Raw genomic sequence first — 25,947 nt, forward strand, 5'->3', positions numbered from 1 at the left:
TATTTTTTTCTTCATCACTTTAAATGCAAGACTCCAAATTTTGTCTGTACTAGTAGACATATTTTCACTATCGTTAAATATTTTACAAATGCTCGCGGCGAGGGCAATACACTTATCACAATTCAACCTTGTGGAGCGAAAGCTGGAAACGGTCCATTGTTCCGACCAGATATCGTATCGTTCATTCCTTGAATAAATCGTATGAAAGAACATCGAAAACCGCAACACCGTGCAAAATTTGCTTTTGATTAATACATCAAAGGTGTGCCGACACGGCGTACGCTTTTTGCTGTTGAATAGAGATTTTACAGTCGCATGTTATTTAGTGTGCACTTTGCTTAGATTTGAATTTCACTGTTTGTATAGACAGTTTATGAAGAAGTACAAACTCTTCATACTTAAGCTTTGAGAATTCCATTTTGTTATTTTAGTAAGTTTTACTTACGTTTAGAATTTTATTGTTATTTGTGTATGACGTTTGTACGTTAGGGTTTATGACGAACTATGACCGTCTTTGAGATCCAAGATAACGTTATTTAAAACTTGCTTCAGCTTACTATCCGGCCTCTTGTGTATTAGGTTTGTATCGTAACAAACATAGACTCCATTATGGACGTGGCCGTGCCAGAAGTTATTCCAGGAAATATGTGTAACACCATTATATAGTAACCAAATTATAGTACCAAAGCTTATTCCTATTCACCGGAAAACTCAGCTCACGACAAAACTCTTTCTTATGAGCATTAACAAAGATCTACGGTAACACCTTAAGTGCATTACGTATGTAAATTTCTAGCGTAGGCGTTGTGTGCTCAACACTATGTCTAAGCTAGATTTATTCGGATACCGGGTTATAACTCAGGTCGATACGTGACCGATGCTCACGCCTACGATTGCAGAAATTATCCGCGGAACCTTATCTCGTAGATATAGTGCCGGCTTTTTAATTAATATATATCTTTGTTCTAGATTTTGTACTTAAACGTTGCAAAATCGCTTAGAAAATCCGTGGTAAACAGATCTGACAAAACATTGTGGATAAAAAGTAATTAATTAATAACTGGAGTTGATGAAAACATTACAGCTATAAACTCTTGAACGTATGTAATGAAAACGAAACGATTACTAGGGAAGTGCAGTAGTGAGTAACCTACAATCTCAAGTCATCATAAGAGGACAGAAGTCTGTACGGTTTAAAGATAAGTTTAATATAATTTCAAAATTAAATCTCAAAAATTTAATTTACATTTCTGTTAAAACTCCACACACACAAACAAAATTTCAAAACGACCAAAACACAAGCACAATTTACTGAAACCTATTTTGACAAACACTTTCATACCAAGTCCTAACAACTAGTCCAGTTAGTCGTACATCGAGCTCCATTCGAATTAACAACGACATGTGACTGCCGGGGTCGCGGAATCAGAACAATATTGGCTAAAGGTTACTCGCGAAAGGTTAGTCCCTGTCGCCCATAGGCTAGCTTTCTACTGATTATAAACTAGTGCAAACCATAACGAAAAGGTCAGAAGTACTTTCTTGTTACGTGATCTTTATGGCTGTATCTACGCCTTTTTAGGTCTGTATTTGGAGTTTGCCGTACAAAATGAACCAAAATAGAAATAAAGGTGTTAACACTAAAATGGAATTGATTTATTTTGTACTAGGGGTTGCAGTTTCGCTCGTCTGAAATAGTTTTCTGGTATAAATTCGGTCAGTTTCGTAAATAGACGAAGCTAATTGAATCAGATCCCATCTCTCAACAATATATTATTAATCTAAATGCAACATCAACAATTATCAATTGTGTAAATTGTGATAAAAGAAGCTTAGGTAATCTTCCAGGACATGGAATGGTACCAATCTGTTGCTTAATTTCATAGAAATTCGTCGAATACGAAATACGAATTTCGCCGGAGTAAAAGCGATGTTTTACTTCTAACCATCGAACATATTCATATATATTCGCATTTACATTTATATTTAGAGGAGGTTTCATCTTCCTGTGACGTTGTTACCATGTTTAAAATATTTGTAGTATGGCGTATAAGTTTATTGGCACAGGTTCAAGTATTTCCGTGCGTAAGAGAATAGTTAAGTAAACTTTCGCTTCCAATGGAGGTAACCAGAATATTTTAGTAAAAGGACAACGTCACGCGATAGTGGGAGAAATTGAGATTTTTTTTAAATATGTTGAAACGTCACACAAAAGTCAGAAAAATTGAGATTTTTGTTATATAATGTAATATGTTGAAGGTGTATTGGCAAACACAAAGCCTCTTTATGTTATGAGAGCTGGCAGCTTAATAATACTTATTTTTTTGAAATTAGAACGACTATTGTCCAGTTGTTCTAAGTGCTATGTGCTTTCTTACTACGGTTGCGTTTTGACATGCAATGTATTACAAATACATAAGTAGATATTCTAATAAAAATCTAGTTTGCTTTCACTCCGCAAGCACGCTAATACTGTGCAACTCTGCCAGAGCGGCTCATAGCCCAAAAAGATATGATACCACTTTTAATTAAGATACGACTTCTTTTATATAAAATATAGCCTGATCACGAAAATAAAAACCTGCTTTGGCAGCACTATGGCTTTTCGTTTTAACTGAGTTTCAAAGTACAAGAAATTAGTTTAATATTTCACCACAGCAGGACAAGATTTTTTATTTTCCCTAGTCAGGTTATATGTAAAAGAGGGCATCATATTAGTTCGAACAAACATTGCGTAACTTAGTTTGGGAATCACTGTCGAATATTGTAAAAATATGGTACTCGTACTTTTCTTGAATAAATAAATAAATAAACAGTGCCTGAATGGCTTACTCTAGACCTAAAGTGAAATCTGCTAAGCATAAAATGATTTTGAACGATTTTATATGATAAAGATACCAAACCTCAAAAACATTAAAATAATAACCAATAACCTAAAGAAACAATCGATTACTATAGTTTATGTCCTTTTTAAAGTACAGGCGGTTTCTATTACGGAGTGGTTTACCAGCTATCGAGGTGTGGTCCCCGAGTTTATTGTTAACGTCGAATAACTATCAAATTTTCTCGCAGGTATTAAATTTTCAATATCGACTGATAACAAGAGATTTTATACCTTGTTACTTGTGTATTAGACAGGTTTATTTTATGAATGGGTTGTTTAATATGTGAGTTATATCTTTTGATAGTCGTAAATATACTGGTGTTGTGAATGTTATGTTTTTTGACAGTTACATCACAATTGACTAGACGTGAATAGCCATTGGTAATGATAGAGCATTATTTATTATACCATGTCTTAGTTTAAATAATAAGATGATACTCATGGCGTGAGGGGTATAACTAGTACTGCCTAATTTCTACCATATTAATGATATAATAGCCTATTAATAATTATAGCATAATTGTATAATATAATTCTAGCATATCAACCATACTGAAAATAGCAGAGAAACTAATAATAAAATAATAAAAGCCAAGCAACCTCCCACAAAACATCAGCATTTATCATTTGCTCGATTTTCTCCATAATTAATGTTATTTCTTCCACATTACTCTGTTTCGTTATCGCCGCAATCGTAATTGTAATTGAGTCTATTTTTGATATTTACCTGCTTCTTTAGATATATTACAACGTAGCTGGGCTCGCGTATAATTAGGTGAACAATATCATAAGTCTTGTCTGTATGTTATATGTGTAAGCTAACACCAAAATTTCTTACCCGTTCTTCTCTGGTAAGAACTGCTTTCCGAACTGGTGGTAGAGTTAATATTGACGGAATCTGAATAATGTATAACATTTTACAGATTCAAATAAATTATTTCATTTCATAACTGTGTTATAATCTGTTAGTGGATCAAAAAATAATAATTAAAAAATATATATAATAAGCACAACTTTATTGAAATATCTATAAAATGAAAAGAAACAAACTTTTTTTATTTATATCTAATTGAGTCTAACAATAGCTGTTACACTTAGTACTATCTTTTATGTCATAAAAACAGTGTTTCGATCTTTCTTCTCTCAGTACGATAAATTCAAAAACTTGCTAATTAACGGGACAAGATAAGGGCAATTAAATGCACCATGATTTTAACAGAACTCTCATAAACAAATGTCTACGATATCGCAGACTATCAGACATGAGTAATACTTAACTAACTGACAAATTTATTACGACCATGCGGCTTAATGTGTACATTTCTATGAAAGATAAAACAAGATTTATGTGAATTTAATCAGTCGCCGCTCATTTGTAAGAAATTTCTCGATAGTGAAGAGTATTTGTATCGTTTAAATTCCTTTTACTGAAGCCTCCGAATTATATGTGACGTTTAGAGTAGTGTGGGATAGATTAGCTGATCCATATTGGTTAATGGAGCATTAGTATTAAGGCTTGTGTGAGAAAGAAAGAACAGGAAAAGATATTTACATATTTAGGCACACCAATAATGCTAACACAAACATATAAATTAACTTTACAATAATATCTACAACTAGTGCTTACATTTGTGACATATAATATGAACAATATTTTAGGAAACGAAAATAATAACTACATTTTTCCTCCCTACCCTTCCCCCCCTTTCTCCTCTCTGATATTTGAAGAGAAATAAGGAAAGATTGTATAGATAGAGTATGTAGAAGATGAGAGTAACGAAAAAATTGTTTATTTGTCCTTGGATTATTCCGGATTTTGCGTTTAAAAACATGTTCCCACATCCTTTGCGGCAACTTCGCATGATTAATCAATTTTTCAAATTAAATACGTCGATATACTTTATAATCGGTTTCGCCGTGAGATGAATTAATTGTGATTAATTCAGAAGCATCGGAATCTTTTCTCATTCCAAGAAATCAGAAATACTGTCACCGAATGCGGAAGAAGTGTCTGACGAATTAATAATTATCGCTGGAATCCGGCTCGCAATTATCAAGTAACCTGTCAAACTGGTTACAAGATTTTTGTTTAAAACATTCATCAAAATATATTGTTTTTTAATAACGTAATTACACACTTCGTAATCCGTCACGGCCTTCGAATACTATACAAAAATCAAAGTCGATGTAATATATAAGCGTGTTTTATTTAAACTAAAGCTAAAATTACAAGTGCGTGAATACCATCTAGGGATTAACTCTCAGTGATGGAAAATATAGAAGGAATCAGGAGTGTATTTAGTAAACAAAGATACAAATTAATTGTAATATCTATAGCATAGTATAATATACTATGCCGTTGATATTACATATATTATAGAAATTTAAGTTGCATCTTACCCTCATGGACCTATATAAGAAATGATTTAAACAATCTTGCCAGTATCCTTGATAAGTAAAGATTACATGGCTAAAATGCGACAATTTATTAATTCCATTATCTCCAAATCTTATCAATTTTGTGGATCGACGTTACGGAGAAACCAAGGATACATAACATCGATTCCAATACAATAATCATGCTACACCAAAGACGATAGAAAAACGAACCATGACAAAAATTCAGTGGGAACGTGTCGACAGTAATTTGCACTGTTGATGATCCGATGAGAACACACGGACCTCTGGTCCCCACATATCATAAACGTCTTAGCGACTTTAAAGGACTGGCGGCGGACACTATTCCCCGCCCTTAAAAGGCACGCTTCATTTTTGTTACATTGTGCGTTGACTCGTCGGCTGCTTTGTAAGTTCCGGAATTGTTGCACAAATTCATGGGAATAGATTGTTTTCAATGATAATCTATAGTTCTGTTGATTTCTTGCTGAATAGTCGATGTCTACTCTGAGTTATAAAATAGTAGTGACATTATTTAGGGTGATTATTCACTATATGTAGATACTGTCCCACTGTATCTTCTACTTTTAACGTTGTTGACCATATTGTCTTAAAACGTTAAACCCAATACACTTTCAAATGCAATGTCACCGATTAAAGTGTGAAAAATGCATCCGTGAGAAACCAAATCTACAAAATCAAACAAATTACATCACTTATAATATAATTTAAAGGCAAGACCTTGTTAGAACTTAATTATGTAAGTAATAAAATAGATATTAAAGTTGATACGATACTATCGTTTAATAATTATAAACAAGACGAGCGGAAGGCAGTGGGTTCGTGATGTAAACCCTTCCCTGCCATTAAACAGCTACTGTTTGATACCACTTCCTTATTACTGACCGCTTTCGTTTTCTACACAAGCTGGTGTGAAAACCGCTACATTGTATTTTGTAATTTACTCATGATTTATTACGAAATTTGTAATTAGCTATTGCTTGGATAAAACAATTCATTACTTACTAATAAACTTCGTTATGTATTTATATACAGTTAGTCTAATTAATTTTTATATTTATTGCTTTCGAATAATGCAAAAATACGTATCTAAGTTTGAGGAAACAGTATGAAATTAATAGAAGTCATTCGGTAACTCGAACTAATAAACTACAAGAAATATATTTAATGCAAAACATTTAATTCTTCCATAACTAGTAATGAAAATTGTTAAAATTGCTACATTTCTAAAGAATACAATAGATGTGTGTTCTGCAAGACATTAATCAATATCATAAATGAGATACGTGATGTTCAAAAACATGTGCCTCATTAAAACAATAAACTATAATGATTGAATAAATACGTACTCATGCAATACATATTTAATGATGCATAGAACAATTGCCATGTGGTAATGATACGAACATTGCCATTACACAACGCGGAATTAAGTGTCCAAATAACAATATCGATGTTGTAATGAAACCAACGAGATGTGCACCGCCCACGAATGTAAAATGTAATACAAAACATTTGCCACATTTGAGGCGAACTGGCATCCTTTTGAAACGTTGTGGAGTTACTAAAGGTGTATTAAAACGGTGCTAGTTTTTATATGTGTATACGGTAAGGTGACCTCACTGGACCTGAAGGTAAGTGGAGTGGGGTTCAAAAGAATGCAAGACTGAATGGCGACTAACGAGAGACGATTACCCCCCGGCAGTCGACACAATTATGCCGGCCTGTTAGAACCGGATGTACACGCGCTGATCCAGAAACGCGACACGCATACTTAAGCCACTATGACGTGTTTTACACATTGTATTAGGTGGTCAACAGTAGCAGTTGTTCAGGCAACAATGTGTGGGTAATTCCAATAAATCTGTCTGTCTAGAATTAAGATTGGAAACCCCAGAAAAGTATGTCAGTCGATCGGTCATAATAAGTAAAAACTAAACTGCAACGTGTGTAAAAAATGTGTTCTTTAGACCATGATAATGACTGACAGAATTAAGGAAGAAGATTATTCAGTGCCAAAATAAGCAAGTATTAAATTTCTGCCCAAGATAAATGTTATCAATTAATTAGAGCAATCTGGAGTTATTTTATAAGAAAAGGTCACCAAACCAGCTAGTGGGTCACTTGAACTGGGATGTTAGAGATTAACTCCGCCTGTACACCCACGACATCAGAGAAATCGTGAGTGCGTGGTCGATTTTTATGGCAACTTAATAGGTGATAAATGACAGGATTTATGACAGCAATATTTATTAAAGATTGTGCCAAATTATGGTTTATGTTTTTTGATACGAAAAGATGATCCCTATCATATGAAACGAAACACATACAGTGAAAAATGTGTTCCAGGATTGCACCTCTACCTTACCATTCATGGATAAAGGCGTGATGTACAGAAAAATTAAAACGAATCCCAAATCCAATCCAAAATATGAAACTACTTATAAAAATATTGTTTAATGTTTAAAAATGTCAGTACGCAACTATGAAACTGGCAGTATATTTTTACTTGTCCTCATTATATTTTGTAAAACCTCAGCAGAATATTGTCGTAGTTATTCCAGGGCTATTTTTCTAAAGGCCTGACATTTTAATGGTATATTGTATCGTTCAATGTTAGTGGATTTTAGCCATCACGTGTAGTTTTTTTGTAAGTTAAACACATAACGACATGCTATATTGAAGATGAAAGATGCTAGCCCCTGTCACTACAACATTTGCGACGTAGTTTACTTGTCTAACAGATTATGGATATTTTACTGTATTCTAACGGACACGTAGAAAAACTTGATCGTATTTTTTTCTTTGTTCTGTATGTAAAGGAAAAAATATCTCGAGAGTGATTTTAATATCTCATGCAAACTACGACGACTTAAACCTTTTAGCAAAACACGGTATCTGCCAAGTATGACCAATGGAATTTTCGTGAGTGAAAATAAAAAACGCGTCAAAATTATGTGAAAGCATTCCAACAGCACGAATCGCCACGGAAAGCTGCTTACCTTCACTGACCGGCGGAGCAGTTCCGAACATAAATACCGGGCCCGATATCGGATATTTCGATTGTTTTCTTTTTGCATGCTGCCAAGGTCGCGTTCCGACTGAACACATTATGCATTCTTTAGTTTTTCATTCATATATTAAATACAACTGCCTCGGTGATAGGTGTATTGCGGTCTATCTTGCTGAATTTTGAGCTCTATAGTTTGATCCCCGGATAGGGTACAGTGATTTTGTTTTTTTTTTCGGTATCAGCTTGGAGTCAGGACTTTGTGCCGATATAGACACCCTCACATCATCAGACGTAATACCCATAGTAAAATTGGGTGCACTAGTTATGCCTCTAAAATAAAAGGCTAAATATGAAAATATTACAACTAGTTGTCAACTAAACATCCAAACATGCTCACAAGCTTTCCCATTTATAATATTAGTAAGATTACGGGTCAATGTAGTATTGCATCTAGTATTTCTATTTACAGTTATAAGACTATGAATTTTGCGAACAGAATTGTAGTTTGTTTCGCGTTATTTGCGCTTATAGGTCGAAATTATTTGCAGAAGCAATGAGATAGTAAATTACTGTTATATCGAGGTAAACGTACCTATGCTGCGAGTTGTGGACCGAGACGAATGTTAATGAAAATTACTTTTCGCGATACTATTTCCTTTGAAGTAGGACGAGTCAATCTATTGCAATTATGTAAAGTATAAATACACTTATAGTGGGTTACTTTAACGTATTATTTAGATTAACTAATAATATAAGATAGCGGGAATACAGAACTATTTTAAAATTTATACGATCACAAAGTCGAAGCAATTGTATTAGTAATTAAGGGCTAGATTTTGAATCATCAGATAAAATGTATCTATGAAATAAATTATAAGCCGACCAAAAATAGAAGTAACACAATTTTACAACTTTATTGATACAACTGTCATTTTTGTACTTAATCCTACGAATAAATTTGACTGAAAAAACCCCTCAAATTTCATCGGAATGATGGTTAAATGATTATAAAACATAAGATTTTATTATTTTACTTATAATAACTATACATTTTTATTATTATATTATAATATTAAACTTAAAAAAAAATAGTACCTAGGTACGTTACTGTCGCAAAAGGGACAATGCGTGCGCGGAATTGCCACACGCCAAACAAATTATAGTAGCATTAAGATAATCATTTAATTTAATATAATTTTATGTTATTTAATGCGTTTACAATTGCATTAACTGACCAACTTATAGTTTACATCATGTGTACATCTGTTTGGACGCATTAGTTCTGTTGGTGCTGGTTGAATTCATAAAATTTTATTATATGTAATTTGATTACTTCATTTAGTCAGGAATTTGTAATGACTAATATATTCTTGGTTCAAAATACATTAACGTTATGAAATATTTATTCTGTTGATTTTGTAAATTGTACAACCCTGCAGCCGAAGAATCGAGGTATATTAGAGACCTTAGACAAGTTGCAAATGTTTTTATTATATTCTCTTCCTACTAGGGGCGAAAGGTGAAATTTTCCGAAAGGGACTTATACCTACTATATACACCAACATATAGCTACTAATATGCATAAATGCGGTCTGCAAATCGTTCTAATACTAATTACATTCTACTTAAACTCTAGATAAAAGGAAGCCGGAATAGGATTATACGGGCCCTTCGCCACTGCTTTTTAGTTTTTTTTATCTATGCGTTCACTTTGACCACACGACTTATGGCTAGGATATCATTCGTATAACTTGTTTTTTATTAGTTGAAACTATTGAAGAAAGGCCTTTTGTCTAAGCCTGCAGGATAACTTACAAATCACTTTGTGTCTTTGGAAAACTCAATATCCACGAAACTCAACAAAAAACTATTACATTACGCCAGCTTTCTGTGAGATATTGGCTACCGTATTTAAGCCTGCCCATTCATGCTGTAAACCAATAAGTCTACATTCGTGGCTTTTCACTCTTAACCCGGCGAGCGTGTGGCGGGGTATGTCATACCCCCCATGTTAATAACTGGCGTATATTTTTTGTGCCTGACTTTCAAACTTATAGTCTCTTTGAGTAGCTGGAGTTACAGGGTTGCGGAAGGTAATAGTGGGGTGATCACAGTGTCGCGGCAACCTGCATTCGAGTTACACGCTTGCAAACTGAGTTCGGGTACGTGATACCCCGCCTCATAGCTGGTGTGACAAAAACTAAAATTGCTTTTTCTGCTATTTTAACTTATTTTCTTTGTTTAATTGTAGATTTTAATAGAAAATGGATGTTGAAAATAGAAAAAAACAACTTCCGTCCATGATAGAAGATGTACTTACTAGAACAGGGTTTCGCAAACTTTTATTTAGTGCGGACCACTAATGCCACCTTATGCGACCTTTTTTGCGACCAAAGTCGTAATGTTTGGGCTGATGTTGTTCAGTTGGATTCTTAAATTTGTTTTTACTAGCAGTTTACTTCTGTATTTATTTTTAGATATACAAGAGTGCAAAAGCGTGCACTTTATAGTTTTTCTTTTAACTTTTATTTTACTTGCGGATCCCCTGAGAGGGGCCCTCAGGCCCCCAGGTGTCCTATGTTTCGTGAAAATCAGGGCATAGACACTAAATGGACCGATTTCATCCGTAACTTAGGCTTGGCTTTGGTGTACGAACACCTGAAGATGTGAAATGACAAAAAATATATATTCCGATTTATATACGTCAGAGAATTTCTTCCCAGATCAACGAATCACTTTCATCGACTCAAAATGTTCCTGGTCATTTTATTAGATGTAGAAATTACCCCAACAAAAATAATCATAAGACAAAATACTCATGAACAAGCTGAGGAAAGGCTATTAGTGTGGAGCATGCAACGTTTTTTGCAAAAACTGCACAGATTTTATCTCCAGTTCCTAAGATGTTCCTAAATTTTTTGTGATTTTTTTAGTTTATAAAGAAAATTATTTCATATTCTATCATACGATTATGTTTTTTATCATAAAACTGGTTTTACTTTAGTTCCTTTTAGTTTTTAAGAGACTGAAAGTGTTTGTTTGAAATTCAAAGTGACTTATTTCCATCGAGGTAAAAAAAAATAAAATTGTTAAAATGGCGCGATTGTTTTATTTCCAATGCGTTATGATGGTATTGTCTTATTATACCAAAAAATAAATGGTATAATACTTCTTCAGAAACAAGTTTTATAGCCAATTTTTTTAAGGGGTATGTCATACCCTGCCTCATACTCCTTGTTACATTTTTTCACCACACGCTCGCCGGGTTAAATATTATAAAATATTATTTTTAGTACTTCCCTCCATTCAAGAATAAAACTGGTTCCCATATTATCGTCGAGAAATACATTTTTAATATTACATCTCATGCGTAACACAAGATTATAATGTTAATACAAAAGGCGGTCTTTTATGTTACTCCGACGTGGTTTGAGTATAGCATACAAGCACTGTTGTCTACACTAAAGAATTTGAAGCCAGTCAAGTTAGTTACTTCCCTAAGACCTATCAGGGTGAAGAATGCAGTGGCATGTAATTCTTTGTAATCCAAGGCTTTGGGTAGTAAGGTAGGCGTTGGGAATCAGGTGAATAACCTTCGTTATTCTCTGTACATAAAGAGTATGATAATTTCCTACGTTTTTGTTAGACAACAGCCTTGCTTCGTTTTAGCTAACACTTGTTACTTCAAACGGCTTTTTCTCACAAAACAATATCAGAGAATGCACTCAAACCTGTTTTAACACAAGCTTTTCAAACGTACTATTGATAATAGATTATATATTTTTCACATGATAGTGTAAAGAAATCAATAAAATGTTGAATTGTTTTTGTTAACACTTCTTTTACGATTCCTGGGTAGCAACATGCGTGTCCAATACTGGTGAATATACTCCGATATAGAATCCACCTTAATATCTTCTCTGAAATACTCTCGATGTTATTTAAATCTTATGAAATTTCTTTGTATTCCCTTTGCGTTATGCATATTTCAGCCGTCATCGTATTCAAATTAACATATAATTTATGCTACGAAGTACGGTAATTTATGAAATGAATACGTAATTGCTAAGTTGTAAGTTGTTACTGATTTTAATATATCGTGAGAAGTTGACGACCTTTGGTGGATGTGACAGATCAAATGTAACCAGCTCTTTGACGACTTTATTTCAAATGGCACAAGCCTAGTAAGCAGCACCGAAATGTAGTGCATATAAAATGGTTATAATTAATGTTAATTATGCCGAGATCTAAATCACTTCTTCCCATACTTGAATTAATGTCAATATTGGTGGATTTTTTTTTTTAATAAGTTAGGTGTCAGTATCAAATCTAAACATTCATATATAATTTCAGCTTTGCATTAAATACGTACTGTGCCACTGCTGGGTACGGGCATCTTCTACTACCGAGAGGGATTAAGCCTTAATCCACAAGGCTAGCCTAGTTCGGATTGGCAGACTTCACATACTCATAATACTTATAGAGAACTTCTCGTGCAGGTTTCCTCACTATGTTTTCCTTATCGTTACTCAGAATAATATCTAATTATTAATTTGAGGTTATTCACAGATTAAATTAGTACGCAACGTTTTTTATTCAGTAATTTTTACACAAACTTTGTACAATATCGCCATAACATCTCGTGACAGCGTATCAGAACAGTCAATCATGATGTTTAGTATTCGAGTTCCACGTTAGGCAAAAAACATTTGTCTAAGTTTTCGATTCAGAAAAAGACATCTTAGGGGCCGTTCAAGTTCATGTGTTACGTAACGCAATTTGAAGGGGAGGGGGATCATGTAAAATGTTACGATACGTTACAGGCGCGGGAGGGGGGTTCGCGTTATGTTACATAGGATTTTTTATTTGAAAACAATACCAAAGGTATTTTAGCGATTTTCTCGTACTTTGCGAAAATAAAATGTAATTTTAGAGTTACATAAGTTTGGGGGGGGGGGTACAGGAAAACGTTACGGCGTGTTACATAGGGGGGTGGGGGGGTCAAAATACTTAAAAAATTGCTTTACGTAATACTTGAACGGCCCCTAACATGATTCGTCTTCTTTTACATCATGGGGTGGCAATCAATTTGACGATGTGTGAACGCGATAGTTTAAAGGCGAGAGCTACATTAAATATTGGTCCAGCTGCTTCAAGTTTCCCCATCAATCGCCCATACTTGTTCATCTATCAATTAATTAAATCCCGCGCTACATATCTCCCTAATTAATCAGCTAATACGATAATGTTAATGAGAAGACATAAACCGTTTATATAAGTATTTATATGGTTCAATCAAAATAAAATACAATTATGTTATACAAAATTACCAATTTGTTTTAATTATATGATCTAGTTAGCGATTAATAGTGTTTTTATGTTAGGTTAGGTTGATATTTTTCTTAAAATATTTGGATGTTTGTTAGAAATAAACTCAGAAACACTTGGACGGATTTTGATGAAATTCGGCACACCTGTAGAACGTGTCTTGAGTTAATACATAGGCTACTTTTTACACTTTTACGTTTTATAGAACTTCATAGCCGTAAAGGTTATTCCCCGGCGGAGCCGCGAAAAAAACTAGTGACTAATAATCTTTAACCAAATTTTGATATAAGGAATCAATGAAACAAAAGTTATTTAAGTATTACGTTTATGTGTGATTTGCTCTAGAATGATGATCGCAGTTCAAAACTACCCAGACTGAAAACTTTTAAAAAATTCTAAGTAGTGTTCCTACTGTTATAAACTTATTCCTTTCTCATCTTCACGATCTATATTATAGATCGTTGTTTCTGCCCATCGTCTGGAGATGATTATCTCTTGCTAGTCGAAATTTTTTTAGACTTCACTTCACTTACCATCAGATACAGTGAAGCCTCTATGCCGAATCGTCAATAAAAAAAGTATCTTTCTCCCCGTGTTTACTGTAGCCGTCTAGTCAACAAAAAAACCTGAATAGCCCTTTTAAAAGTAATAAACATAACCATTCTCCTAATTTTCAACCCTCGAAGATAAGATCGCGTTCTCGACACCCCATGATTTATATTATCGATCAAACCCTTCCTTTTAAAAAGGGTTGCCTTGAACAAAATCAACATCCTTTTGAGCCAACTTTAGGATAAAAATGATACAGAAACCTTTATTGATAGTAAAAACATGGGAACTTGTATACATGAGCATGTTATGCACAAACCAAACACGTGATTGTGATGACACATGACTTCCTTTTAATGAATGGGAGTATACAAGCATACTTGAGACGGCCTTGATTTTTATGATAAGATGTGGGCAAACAAAGATGATGTTAAGCATGATTTTTTTTTTAAATCTTTAAGTCAGGTTCCGAAAAGGCTGTATCATTTCGGGAGCAAGCTTGAAAAAGGTTAGTCGTAAACACTACAGTGGCGGTAGGTTAAAGATAGATCCAAGAAGATGGTAGGAAAAACAGGAGAAGAAATACGATAATTACTGATCATGATTTTTTATACAAGGACGGTAAAGTGCATGCAAGTGCAGTAATGAGAAATGATTACCCCTCGGCAGTCGACACAATTATGCCGGCCTGTTGGAACCGGATATACACAAGCTGATCCCGGAACGCGACACACTTACGTGGACTACTATGGCGGGAACTAAAACCTTGTGTACGGTGGTCGCTATCCAGACGGGTTCAAAATATATCCTACCACCAGCAATGTATTGGACAACATAAAGAAATTATGCAAATAACAGCAAAGTTAACTTAACGCTAGTATCCCTAAGACAACGCTACCAATTCTGATAAGCTGGTTAATTCATGCCGCAGACAATACCGTCTATTCTATACCATGAATGAGACTGTCTCATTACTTGTTCATTATGGGGACATGACTCGTCACAGTGGATAATTATAAAGGTAATAAGGAAGGCTGGGTTTTAATCTCGAATCTCTTTGTATATCTTCCCGGTATTGATTCCTGATTGACATTTCATTTAATAAGACATTGTCACTTGATAGACATTTCTATCGGGACATAGCGCGTGGGCTTAGAAGTTAGAACACCATAAGTTATACCGAGAAATGCGGATGCAACTATAGACTTATGAACGAAAGTAAACATAACGGTATATGACAAAGGTTTCTTATCTCTTTAAACTAAATATTTAAATAAAACGTGACTACGGTAACTAAAGGTGTTTAATATTTGAATAATTTTGGCGTATCCAAATATAATTAGTACGTTATTTTGGTATTTGATAATAGTTTTACAATGTGGCTAATATTAAGGATATTTATGACTTCTGTTAAGAATAAACTAATAATTTTAATTGCCTGTTTAAAACTTTGTAATCTATATAAAGTTCATAAATAGTTTAAGATTGACCTAAATACATAGGAATGACATAGTTTTACAGCATAAAAGGATATTTTAACCAGAAAACTGGAATACATTCTGTTTATGGCTTTTAATCAAGAAAAGTGTTAATCTCAGGAACTACTGAACCAATTCTGATTTTTTACCAATGATTTTACTTTTGTTATAATTTTTCTCGGAGCAATATTTATCCTAGAAAAAGTTTTTTACGCGGGCGAACACGCAGGCAAAAGCTAGTCTACAATAAAAGCAAAGTATTATGCCGGTTAGTCTTTTTGTAGACGGAATAATAAGCAGTATTACTGATCTGGGTTTCTGCAAGATGTTTGTATAAACGGATGTAATTACGTTGTGTTGCAATTTTTTAATATTCATGCTCGTTGGTTTCCAAGGCAATCAACTTTCTACCATGATTACTTTGATGCCGCTCTGCTCGTTCAGAAGCTAAACAATGTTTTGTCATGATTGTATCATCTCGTTACAATCATGTTCGAAGTTTAGGAGATAACAAAATACTTAATATGTGGGTTGGTTTATCTGCCGTTTTGTATCAACTTTTTTTAGAAATAAGGAGGTGATAATTGATAAATTTGTTTTTTATATGTGTTTTACAGATAATATTAATGTAGTTCCAATATAAATAATTTTAATGCAATATAAATGTCACAGTAATATATTGTTTCTTATAAACATTATTTATGATCAGTTTAGAAGCAATTAGACCAAAAACAGAATTTAATTTTGTCTAAACCAGTTCCAAATCGCTTCCGGCGTTCTCTTTATTTGCAAGCGAATGTAAATCATCTTTGATTACAGGTTGATAATCCAATGAGTGATATGTTTTAGAGCCGTACAATTATTTTTAATTATAATTTGATTGTTTATTATCTTTTTTGCGCAATTATTATGGAATAAGATCATTTCATTATTATCTAATTAATTCATCTCTCATCTTCTGGGATGAAAATTCTCAAACGGCAAGCATTTTTTATCGATCATAAAAATACTAGCTGTGACCGCGGCATCGACCACGTGGAAATCAATATGTCATAAAGGTTTTCTGCGTAAATCCCGACCCACGAGATTTTTTTTATAACCACGCGACCTCTCCAACAGGAATCGTTATATTTCAGTCAATTTACATAAAACCGTAATGTACTATTAACCTAAACCTTCTTTAAGAATTGCACTATCTTTTAGTAAAAACCGTATAAAAATCCCTTCAGTAGAATTTGAGAAAATCTATCACAATCGACAGCTTTAAGGGAATTTGTTTTATAATATGTATCTAGATAGACATTTAATGTGATATACATTCTAAATCACAATGACGTTCTGTCTGTCCATCACTTTGTCTCGTTACTCCAAGATTGACGATAACAATACATCTGAGCGAATATGGTTCTAGAATAAATTCCCGCTTACTTTCACGTCCATTAACACGTAATATACTTAAGTTAGACAGTATGACAGAATGGTATTAAATAGGGCTGCCGTGGGGCATGGGTTTTCTGAGATCAACGTACGGTTTTCAATAATGCCTGTTCTGATTTGTATTGTGTTGATTGCTTTTAGTTTGTTTCGAGTTTATGAACTGTCCACTGTTAAGGTAAACACTTATACCTCATATACTTATATCTAGTAAAAATAATTATCGCATTTTTCATTATTAATCTTAGAATTAAATACTTTTTTTATATGTAAACAAATTGTCGCTATCTCGGCGTCAGTCCCCATTTTATTTTATGGCTTATTTTATAACTGTCCTACAAGCAAAATGGACGTCAAATACAAAAACTGTTTTTTTACAAATGTTATCATGACAATGACAGCCCTAGTACAAATATACGTAAATCGATCTGACATAGAATCGATGAATCAAAGTCTATTAATTACATACTTGCTTTACTGTTGCAAAAGCCTTTCGTCTGTAACAGAATGCTAATGCTCGGCTTGTTTTAACGCAACCATTGTTGGGTTCAGCGAGTTTTGTAATTGGAAACTGGTTTTTTATGTTACGTTGGATGTTATGCTTCCGTTTTGCGGATGTTATTGGGTTTTCTGAAAATATGCAATGTAATGTGCATAAGAATATCAAGTGATGGTGAATACAAACATTTTAGTTAAGAGAAAATATTGAGCGCGGTGCGGTATATATTTGAAATGATTATAACTGAATATAATATTATATTAATTCCTGGAAACAATTCTCTGTTTCCGCATTATAATTTTGAAGAAACTGTATACCTAAATATGCCGGCGTAGCGAGCAGGTGACATAATTTAAGTCATTCCTGTTTTGAAATAATTAAATGCACTAATAACACTCTCGTCACACATAAATCCTATTTATTAGATTACAGTGGTGACGTAATCTGCACTAGGCCAGCGGGGTGGACTAAGGCTTAAACTCTCTCAGTAGAGGAGGCCCGTGCCCAGCAGTGGAACAGTATATATATATATACATTATATTAATGGTGAAGGATCCGTATAACCCGATTTCTACCGGCTTCCCTTTGATAGTTTATGTAGAAGCTAATTATCATTAGATTTGCAGGCCATAGCAATGAATATTAGTACCTATATCTATTCTATCTTATCGTTCTATCAGGTTACTTTTCAGAAAATTTCACTCTTCGCCACTGCAAGCCTAGCATGTTATTAAGTACCGATAAGGTACTTACCCGCGCGACACCTGAGATTAAGTGGCTAATACACAATTGCTCAATTAATTATTACCAAGCGACAGCAAAGCGTTCGAAAGCCGTTTCGAATCGTATTGAATGTTACTACTTAGTAATTACAAATTATTTAGACGACGATTTTAATTAAAATGTTAAGGTATTTCGTCGCAGTTTTGTGTGTGACGAGCTGTTTTATGTTCAGTTTTCATTACTGTGTTCTTACGTGTTCATTACATGATGTGAGAAACGGTAACAATACAATTTGAAAGTGCTCAGTAAGCATATATGTACATTTATATTCGCTGATTTCAATGCATTTATCGAAACAATATAAAACAAGGATTTTTTTTATGAAAATGAATGGTAGATATAACCCGATTCAGGACTAAATATGTGACGATTTACAATAATCAGCATAAAAGTGATTCACATTTGGTTACATGAATCCTCCTTTGAATCCAGTAATACAAATTAAAGCTAACATTACATCCATTTCGATTTGGATTAATTTCCTTCAACACAATCGCTTTTGGTCAGCCCCATTACTTTGACTATATTAGTACCTGCTTGCGAGAGTATGCCTTGTTCTGTAGGCACGTGCGGGTATATTTTCATAATACGACTTATTGGCTATGGAATTTATTGGCAAATTAGCGCGTGCGGTTCGGAATTGTTTGTGCATAAAAGTCAAGTTGATTTGAATATGTTTATTTGCTTTCAGGCTTTAATTGATTTATTGTATTTGTAAGGTTTTTGAGACATAATAGTAAGATAATAATTATAAATGCCGTATAATTCATAGTTTACTCTTGGGAATAGTTATTTAGACCTTATGATGTACCTAATTATAGTTCATAATTTTCGTGGTTAAAAATTATTATTTACGACTTAATGTAAATTCTCATTATACCTTTAACAATCTTTTAAAAATATAGTTTTATGAGTTTATTAATTGTTTTCGTAAAATAAAGTACTCATTTATTTTTATTTAATCTCCATATTATTAGTACTTCATCTCTTTCATGGTAAAATATAACCAAGTCTTAAAACAAAATTATTGCACATACATTGATGGAGATAGTAAATTATTTGGTTCCATTAACTTGCAACATAAACCTTATACTTTATCGTTATAGAATATAATATTTTCTCTTTATCTTAGTATCACTTTATTAGACAACTTACTAAAATAATTGAGTAGATGGGCGAAGTTACAGAATAAAACAAGTTTATGATAATCAATAGATTTAGTAAGTCATTCCATTCAATATTTAGGATAATAATTGTCAGAAAAGCGCTATACACTCACGCCTTTCATCTCCAAAAGGGTAGGCAGAGGCGCAACTGATGCATCCATTTTCTACGGTGCGTGTTCCGTCTTATGATATGATAGTGGGCGAGCCTATCGCCATATCGGGCACATATCCAGACTTCGGCTGATGCTGAGAAGAAAAATCAAATATCACAATGGCTAACTCAAGGTCGAATCCTTATCACTGTAGTCGCATCGTAATACAACTACGCCACCGAGGATATTATAAAAATGATTTAAAAAATCTAGAGAAATTTGTCTTGTGATAGACCGCCGACGTTCTAATCCCTCTAAATTATCCCAGCTCTCAATTTTAGTTGTAATTAAAATTTAATATTTAATTACAACTAAAATGGAACCTCGGTTTTCCTAAAGATTTATTTAATTAAAAACCCTCGAAACGCTCATTACGCTTATGATTTACGAGTCATATTAAGCGACGTCTGAAAGCTCGCGGCCGGAGCTTTCGCATTATCTAGGCATCTGGGCGCAGACAATGGCGCGCGCATGCGTAATGCGTTATCTCACATCTACCTCTTGCCACACTCTGCTCTCCTAATAAGGAACGCCGTTCCACATCTCAAGCTATGTGCTAATTGAAGACGGACTAAAAGACTGAGGTAGGGTTGGATCATGGGGTTTGGATATCTTGATGACTTTAGATTTATGTCGGAAAGTAGGGTTGTCGTGATGGGAACGGAATTTTTTTTTTTACGTCCAGTATTAATTTTTAGAGTAATTTTTAAATAATGAAAAATGTATACATAGAAAAAGAACAACTTTGACATTTACCCACAGGGTCGTTAAGTACGAATGATCGCCTCTTTAACTCTAGGTGCAAAATAAGAATTGCAATATTACACTAGAATCCCTTACTTTTTGTTAAACGCATAATGAATAAACAATGCTCGCCATATATCAACAATAATACAATATTCTAAAACTACTTTACTGACAACCCTAACCACAATCAGTAAGCCGCACGAAGAAATTTCGCCTTCGCTAATTACACTTAATTGAAATTCTGTTTAACATTTGTTTAGATACGGAAATACAGTGTTTCTTTGTTGCAGGTAAAGAATAACGGTCGACGAGCCCACAAAGGATGAAGAGTAGGACACGATGGGAACGATTCTTTGGCCCGGATGTACAATCAACAGGTAATGGGAATTTTTGTTCTATTTATTGGATAGGAAGAGTTAAAACCGTTTGAATGGTTTTTAAATTTTAAGATGATACTTTTGTTTATCATCCTATTTTTTTGCTTATAATAGTAGTTTGAAATTTGAAGTTATTGTACGCAACTATACGCTTCATGAGTCCCTTTAAACACTGATTTACTTAAGTTTGTAATCAATCAGATGAGGTACAAAGAATATCAGAATACATTTTGTTATTTGCACGTAACGAAATTTGGTTATACAGGGTGTTTCGTTTATTATACCACTATATATACATTTGTTTACCCGATGGCTTAGAATGAGACTCTATTCAGTACTTAATACCAACGTAGGAATGCATTTGTATTCTGATGAAGTATCCCTCTTTGTTCTTCTTGTAGTGCCTCTGCAACTAGTGAAGATTGGCAATCAGCGCAGCATAATATCTTCTTTTATATTAGTAGCTAGTGAAAGGCTGGCAGGTTATCTAGGTTAGGGCTCATGTCCTCGCCGATGAGGATCGCGACGCGTTATCCTTCTATTTCCCCCTACTTGCCAGCCCGAGCTGGTTACTTCGGTTTGTACCTTGTTTTTTGTTATAAATTTTATCCCTAATTTAGAATGTCCATAGTTATATAAGTAATTTTAATAGTTGTTTACAAATAATAATTATTATTCTTATGCTTTTTTGACGTATCATAAGTGCAACTTTGTTCGCCTACGTTATAAATAAAGTATTTTATTGTTTTATTTTTTTTATCCTTTGCAAGGCGAAATATTTCTACAGCGCTAGCAATCTCCCTAAATATCCTTTATTATTCACAAAAAATCCATAATTCTTGGCTTGTCAGGTACAGGGAAAGTACAGATAACACCCCACGTGACCAACCGTGCCGCCACACTTTGGGTTCCAAGACATTATTTACTGACGGAAACTGTCTGGACGCAGATTATGCGCAACTTCAGCATTATTCTAATGGTATGCAGATTTGCATGCGACGTTTCCTGCATGAATTGAGATATAGACCAAATTATGGGCGTATAATCATAAGCTTTTATAAATACCCATTGACCTCTTTAGAAATGTCAACCTTTGAATTTCAGCTCTGTTGTTATATAATAGAAAATATTGGTGGAGTGCTGAGTCCAGCAATTTACATCCTGTGGGGCATAATAAAATCCATAGGCTAAAGAACCACTGTTAAAAACGATATAAAAATTTGGTCCATTAGACAAAGAAGTACTAAGGCGCAGTGGAGAAACGATGTAATTTTCCGAAAAGGAACCCGACACGACTTATAGGCACTTATATATAAATGTGGTCTGGAAATCCTTCTAATGACAATTAGATTTTACATAAATTAAGGACTGCCTCGGTGGCGTAGTTGTATTGCATGTCCGGTACAATAGTGCTCTGAGGTCCTGGGTTCGAATCCCGGGTCGGGCAAAGTGATATTTGGGTTTTTCTGCTCAGTATCAGCCCGAAGTCTGGAATTTGTGCCCGATATGGCGATAGGCTCGCCCCCTATCACATCATGGGACGGAACATACTTGGCGAAATGTGGGTGCCCTAGTTGCGCCTCTGCATACCCCTTCGGGGATAAAAATGCGTGATGTTATGTATGTATGTTATATGTATAAATTAAGGGACGCCGGTAGGAATCGGGTTATATAGATCCTTCGCCACTGCTAAGGCGATATGTTATGCACTGCCTACGCTTAGCAATCGCTTAGCTAACCCTTAGTGACGATCACAATGCACACGCATTGTTACGTGGGCGCTCGTATAATTCCCGAACCGCCCATAGAGTTACTGGGATAAATAGCAAATTACTCATCGGTATTGAACAAGCGCGTTGGTGACATTTGCATGTTAAACTATCTTATGAACTTTGATAGAAAGTGATTTAATCATATTTATATTTTTAGGGACTTCCCTGATGTTAGAACGGCATGTTTTTGATCTAGCTCTTCCATTCCATATTATTATCAACTGCTTTGTGTTCATAGGCGACTACGTCTAAGTCACGGTACATTTCCGTGGTAATATTGTGAGATTTAAATCATACTCTTTACTACTGCAGAGATTTAGGCATACACAATTTACGAAAATTTGTGATTCAATCATGTTTGTATGATTTTGTTTTTGTCGCGAACATATTACGCTGTCGAGTCATTGAAACGTTCAATTGGATGTGAAATGAGTCGGAAAAGGTATCGAGAATTCATCGCGTTTGTTGATGTGTAAAATATGTTAACATTTGTTGGTTTGTTGGGTTTGAAATTAAATTCGCGTGTGTATTTTTGCTTCGGTGGTTGGGGTTTTACCATTACGCGTGGATAGATTTCAGACACATAAATTGGTAAAATGTTTGTGGCATAGCAAAAATATTTAATACAAGTAAATAACGAGATGTATTCGCTCGCTAAATGATTAACGTCAAGATGGCAACACTATTTAAACGTGGAATTATAAAGAATGGCACAGTACTACGTATCCCTTTTTCACAATGTTAAGTAGCAGATTTAAACTTTGTAATATATCCGACATAAAGTTCTGCTTTTGATATCTACTACTCAATAATCACTGCCCAGGTAAGTACTTTTTGGCCTAAATGATAAATAATAGATGTTACGTACCTGGAAGAATGAAAAAATCTGTTGGCTATTCAAAGTAGCATACCTTGACGGTCGCTTTGTATAGCTATTTAAAATTAGCTAAAGTCAGACATGGACCGGCATAATAATGCTTCTGCTGATCGTTTGCCAACTTTGGTAGCTGGAATCGCATTTGGATCGCGTTCAAATAACCATCAGTTTCAAGTGGCAATTCTGCCACTTGAAAAATTGGTGATTCCACCAATCGACGAGCTGAAATATACTTCATGTTTGAACAGAGCATTCAAATAATCCTAAAATGTCCTAGGACGAAACACTTCGTATACAACGCCCACACAAGGCATCTTGATGTAGTACACTTGTATTAATGCAAGTACGATACTCGATAATCTGTTTATTTCTATTTCTTTCGACGTTAACATTACGCACGACAATCCTGGACTTGAAATAAATGCCTTCAGATATTATCTTCGCTTTGCTTACATTGAAAGTGACTTGGCGTATTCCCGAGCTAAAATGGCCGGCAAAGATTAGAAAATTACCGGAGCAGACTAATACAGCATGCATCTTAGCGTGTGCGGAGGTAATTGAGATGGATCATAGGATGCGTTTGCGCAAAACGAAGTGAAACACCTCATTCCGTTTATAATTCAAGTCTCCGTCACGGAATTGTTGGAATCTTTATAAATTACTATCTTTTTTTGCGACTCCACATATATATATATATATTGTTTCTGGGATTATAATAGTCAAATGTGTTGAGACGATTAAGTCTGAAACAGAAGAAACAGTACCCAAAATTAAAAAGCCTACCTCGTTATGATTTATTATAAGTCCTCCAAAAAAGATAATACATAAATCAATTACCAATTAACATTAAAAGAATAAGGTATAAACAATGTGCATCTTTAAAACAGCATCATCACAGCATGCATTATTTAAAAGAAGAAAATATGTAGAATGATAATCAAACTCTAACTCTACTCTTAACTACCAATACGCTTACTAAATAGAATCCTTCTCCCTAAATTCTAGTTAGAAACTCTATGTCTATATTTGCATTAGTTTCATGTTCGTTAGTAGACAGCACAGTGGACACTGGTCATATTCAATTAATAACACATCATTGCTTGAGATAATTCTGTGAATTAAGTGTCATGCTTTTACATAGCAATAGATCAACTTTATTTCAGATATCAGCATGCTTCATGAAATCCATGTTTCGGATATTTATTTATTTTGCACTATATATACAATTAAATATTGTACATAGGCGGAATTAGTATTTTAGTCATTGCCTCTCAGTTAACCTTTTTTTAATATTTTTTTTTCGCTCTGGAAAAAGCTCTCTATCAACCTTAGAGTAGTGCAGAGATATACAAGGTAGGTTCATCAAAGATAACTGTTGCGGTTAACAAATGCAACAATAAATATAAATAATAAGATGTATTCAAATATTAATATAGGCATATATTTAATGTACATGTTATTTCTTAATTAATTTGGTTGTTTTCAAACAATTTCATAGCGGTTTTTAAACTTCACGTATCTTCAAATAAATAGGTTACATTCCGATTTTCTCACAATGTATTTCATCACTATAGTGAGTGGTAATTAACATGTAACTTCAAAATGTAAGCGATGCGATGGGACTGAACTCGAGACCTCAATTCAGCAATAACTTCTACTCCCACAAGGCAATATTTAAACAATCTTAAAAACTAAAAGTATTAATCAATTTCTGTTTATAACATAATTGTTCCTAACGCTTCGAAAAGCGTCTTATTTCTGTATTATAGAATTATAAAATCACTGGCGATGGCTGAGTAAGCGCCAGCTTTGCGAATTCGAATGAAATTTTAACCATTTCGTTAGCAAATAGCTTTCTCCACGTTCTGATTTGATACAACGCGACCGCTAAAATCAAGCGAATTTGGCTTTCGCGTGATTCAATATTGCATGCTTTTGAAGTCTTTTTGTGGAATAGAGAAAGGGTTCTGACGTATAAAAATGTTTCCGTATTTTTTAGTTCTAATTGGTTCAGTTTCTTTGGGATTCTAATGGTCTAAGGCTCATCCTAGACCTCAGATCAGTGTTATCTGAGAATTTTTGGCTTGTATAAATAACCTAAAAGATGTACGATATTTTTAATGTCTTTTATAATGTCAATCAAATGTGCTTACAAATCATTCCATATTAAATTAAGTGGTGTGCACTTTAGTATGTAACAGAGCATAATATTTCCTAATTACCTATTAAATATAGCAAAGCTGTAAATTTCATTGTAGTATAGTGTTTCACAGTAACAAATTGACAGCATCAGAAATAATCAAAAACAGTGTAAATAAATCAATAATTTACATAACAAGAAGAGAAGCAAACACGAACCAATTATTCGACACAAAATCAACTTATAAATCACCACTGTTGATAGTTAAATAAATCAAACCGACATAAAAATTCTTCCCCACGGCCAGACAGCAATTAAAGTACGTTTACG

The 25,947-nt window shown here is 34.0% G+C and overlaps 1 protein-coding gene across 2 annotated transcripts in view; it reads left to right on the forward strand.

Annotated features, from left to right (window-relative positions):
• LOC115443904 (cadherin-86C) overlaps positions 1–25,947 on the forward strand; it is a 114,775-nt gene that overhangs the window by 22,010 nt on the left and 66,818 nt on the right. For both annotated transcript variants that reach the window (XM_037442466.1, XM_037442465.1), the window contains exon 2: positions 20,742–20,828. In XM_037442466.1, the coding sequence (XP_037298363.1) occupies positions 20,791–20,828 (38 nt within the window). In that variant the 5' untranslated portion in view covers positions 20,742–20,790. The remainder of the gene's footprint in view (positions 1–20,741; positions 20,829–25,947) is intronic.

The sequence above is a fragment of the Manduca sexta genome, chromosome 24 (assembly GCF_014839805.1).
Source record: "Manduca sexta isolate Smith_Timp_Sample1 chromosome 24, JHU_Msex_v1.0, whole genome shotgun sequence".
NCBI classification, from domain to species: domain Eukaryota; kingdom Metazoa; phylum Arthropoda; class Insecta; order Lepidoptera; family Sphingidae; genus Manduca; species Manduca sexta.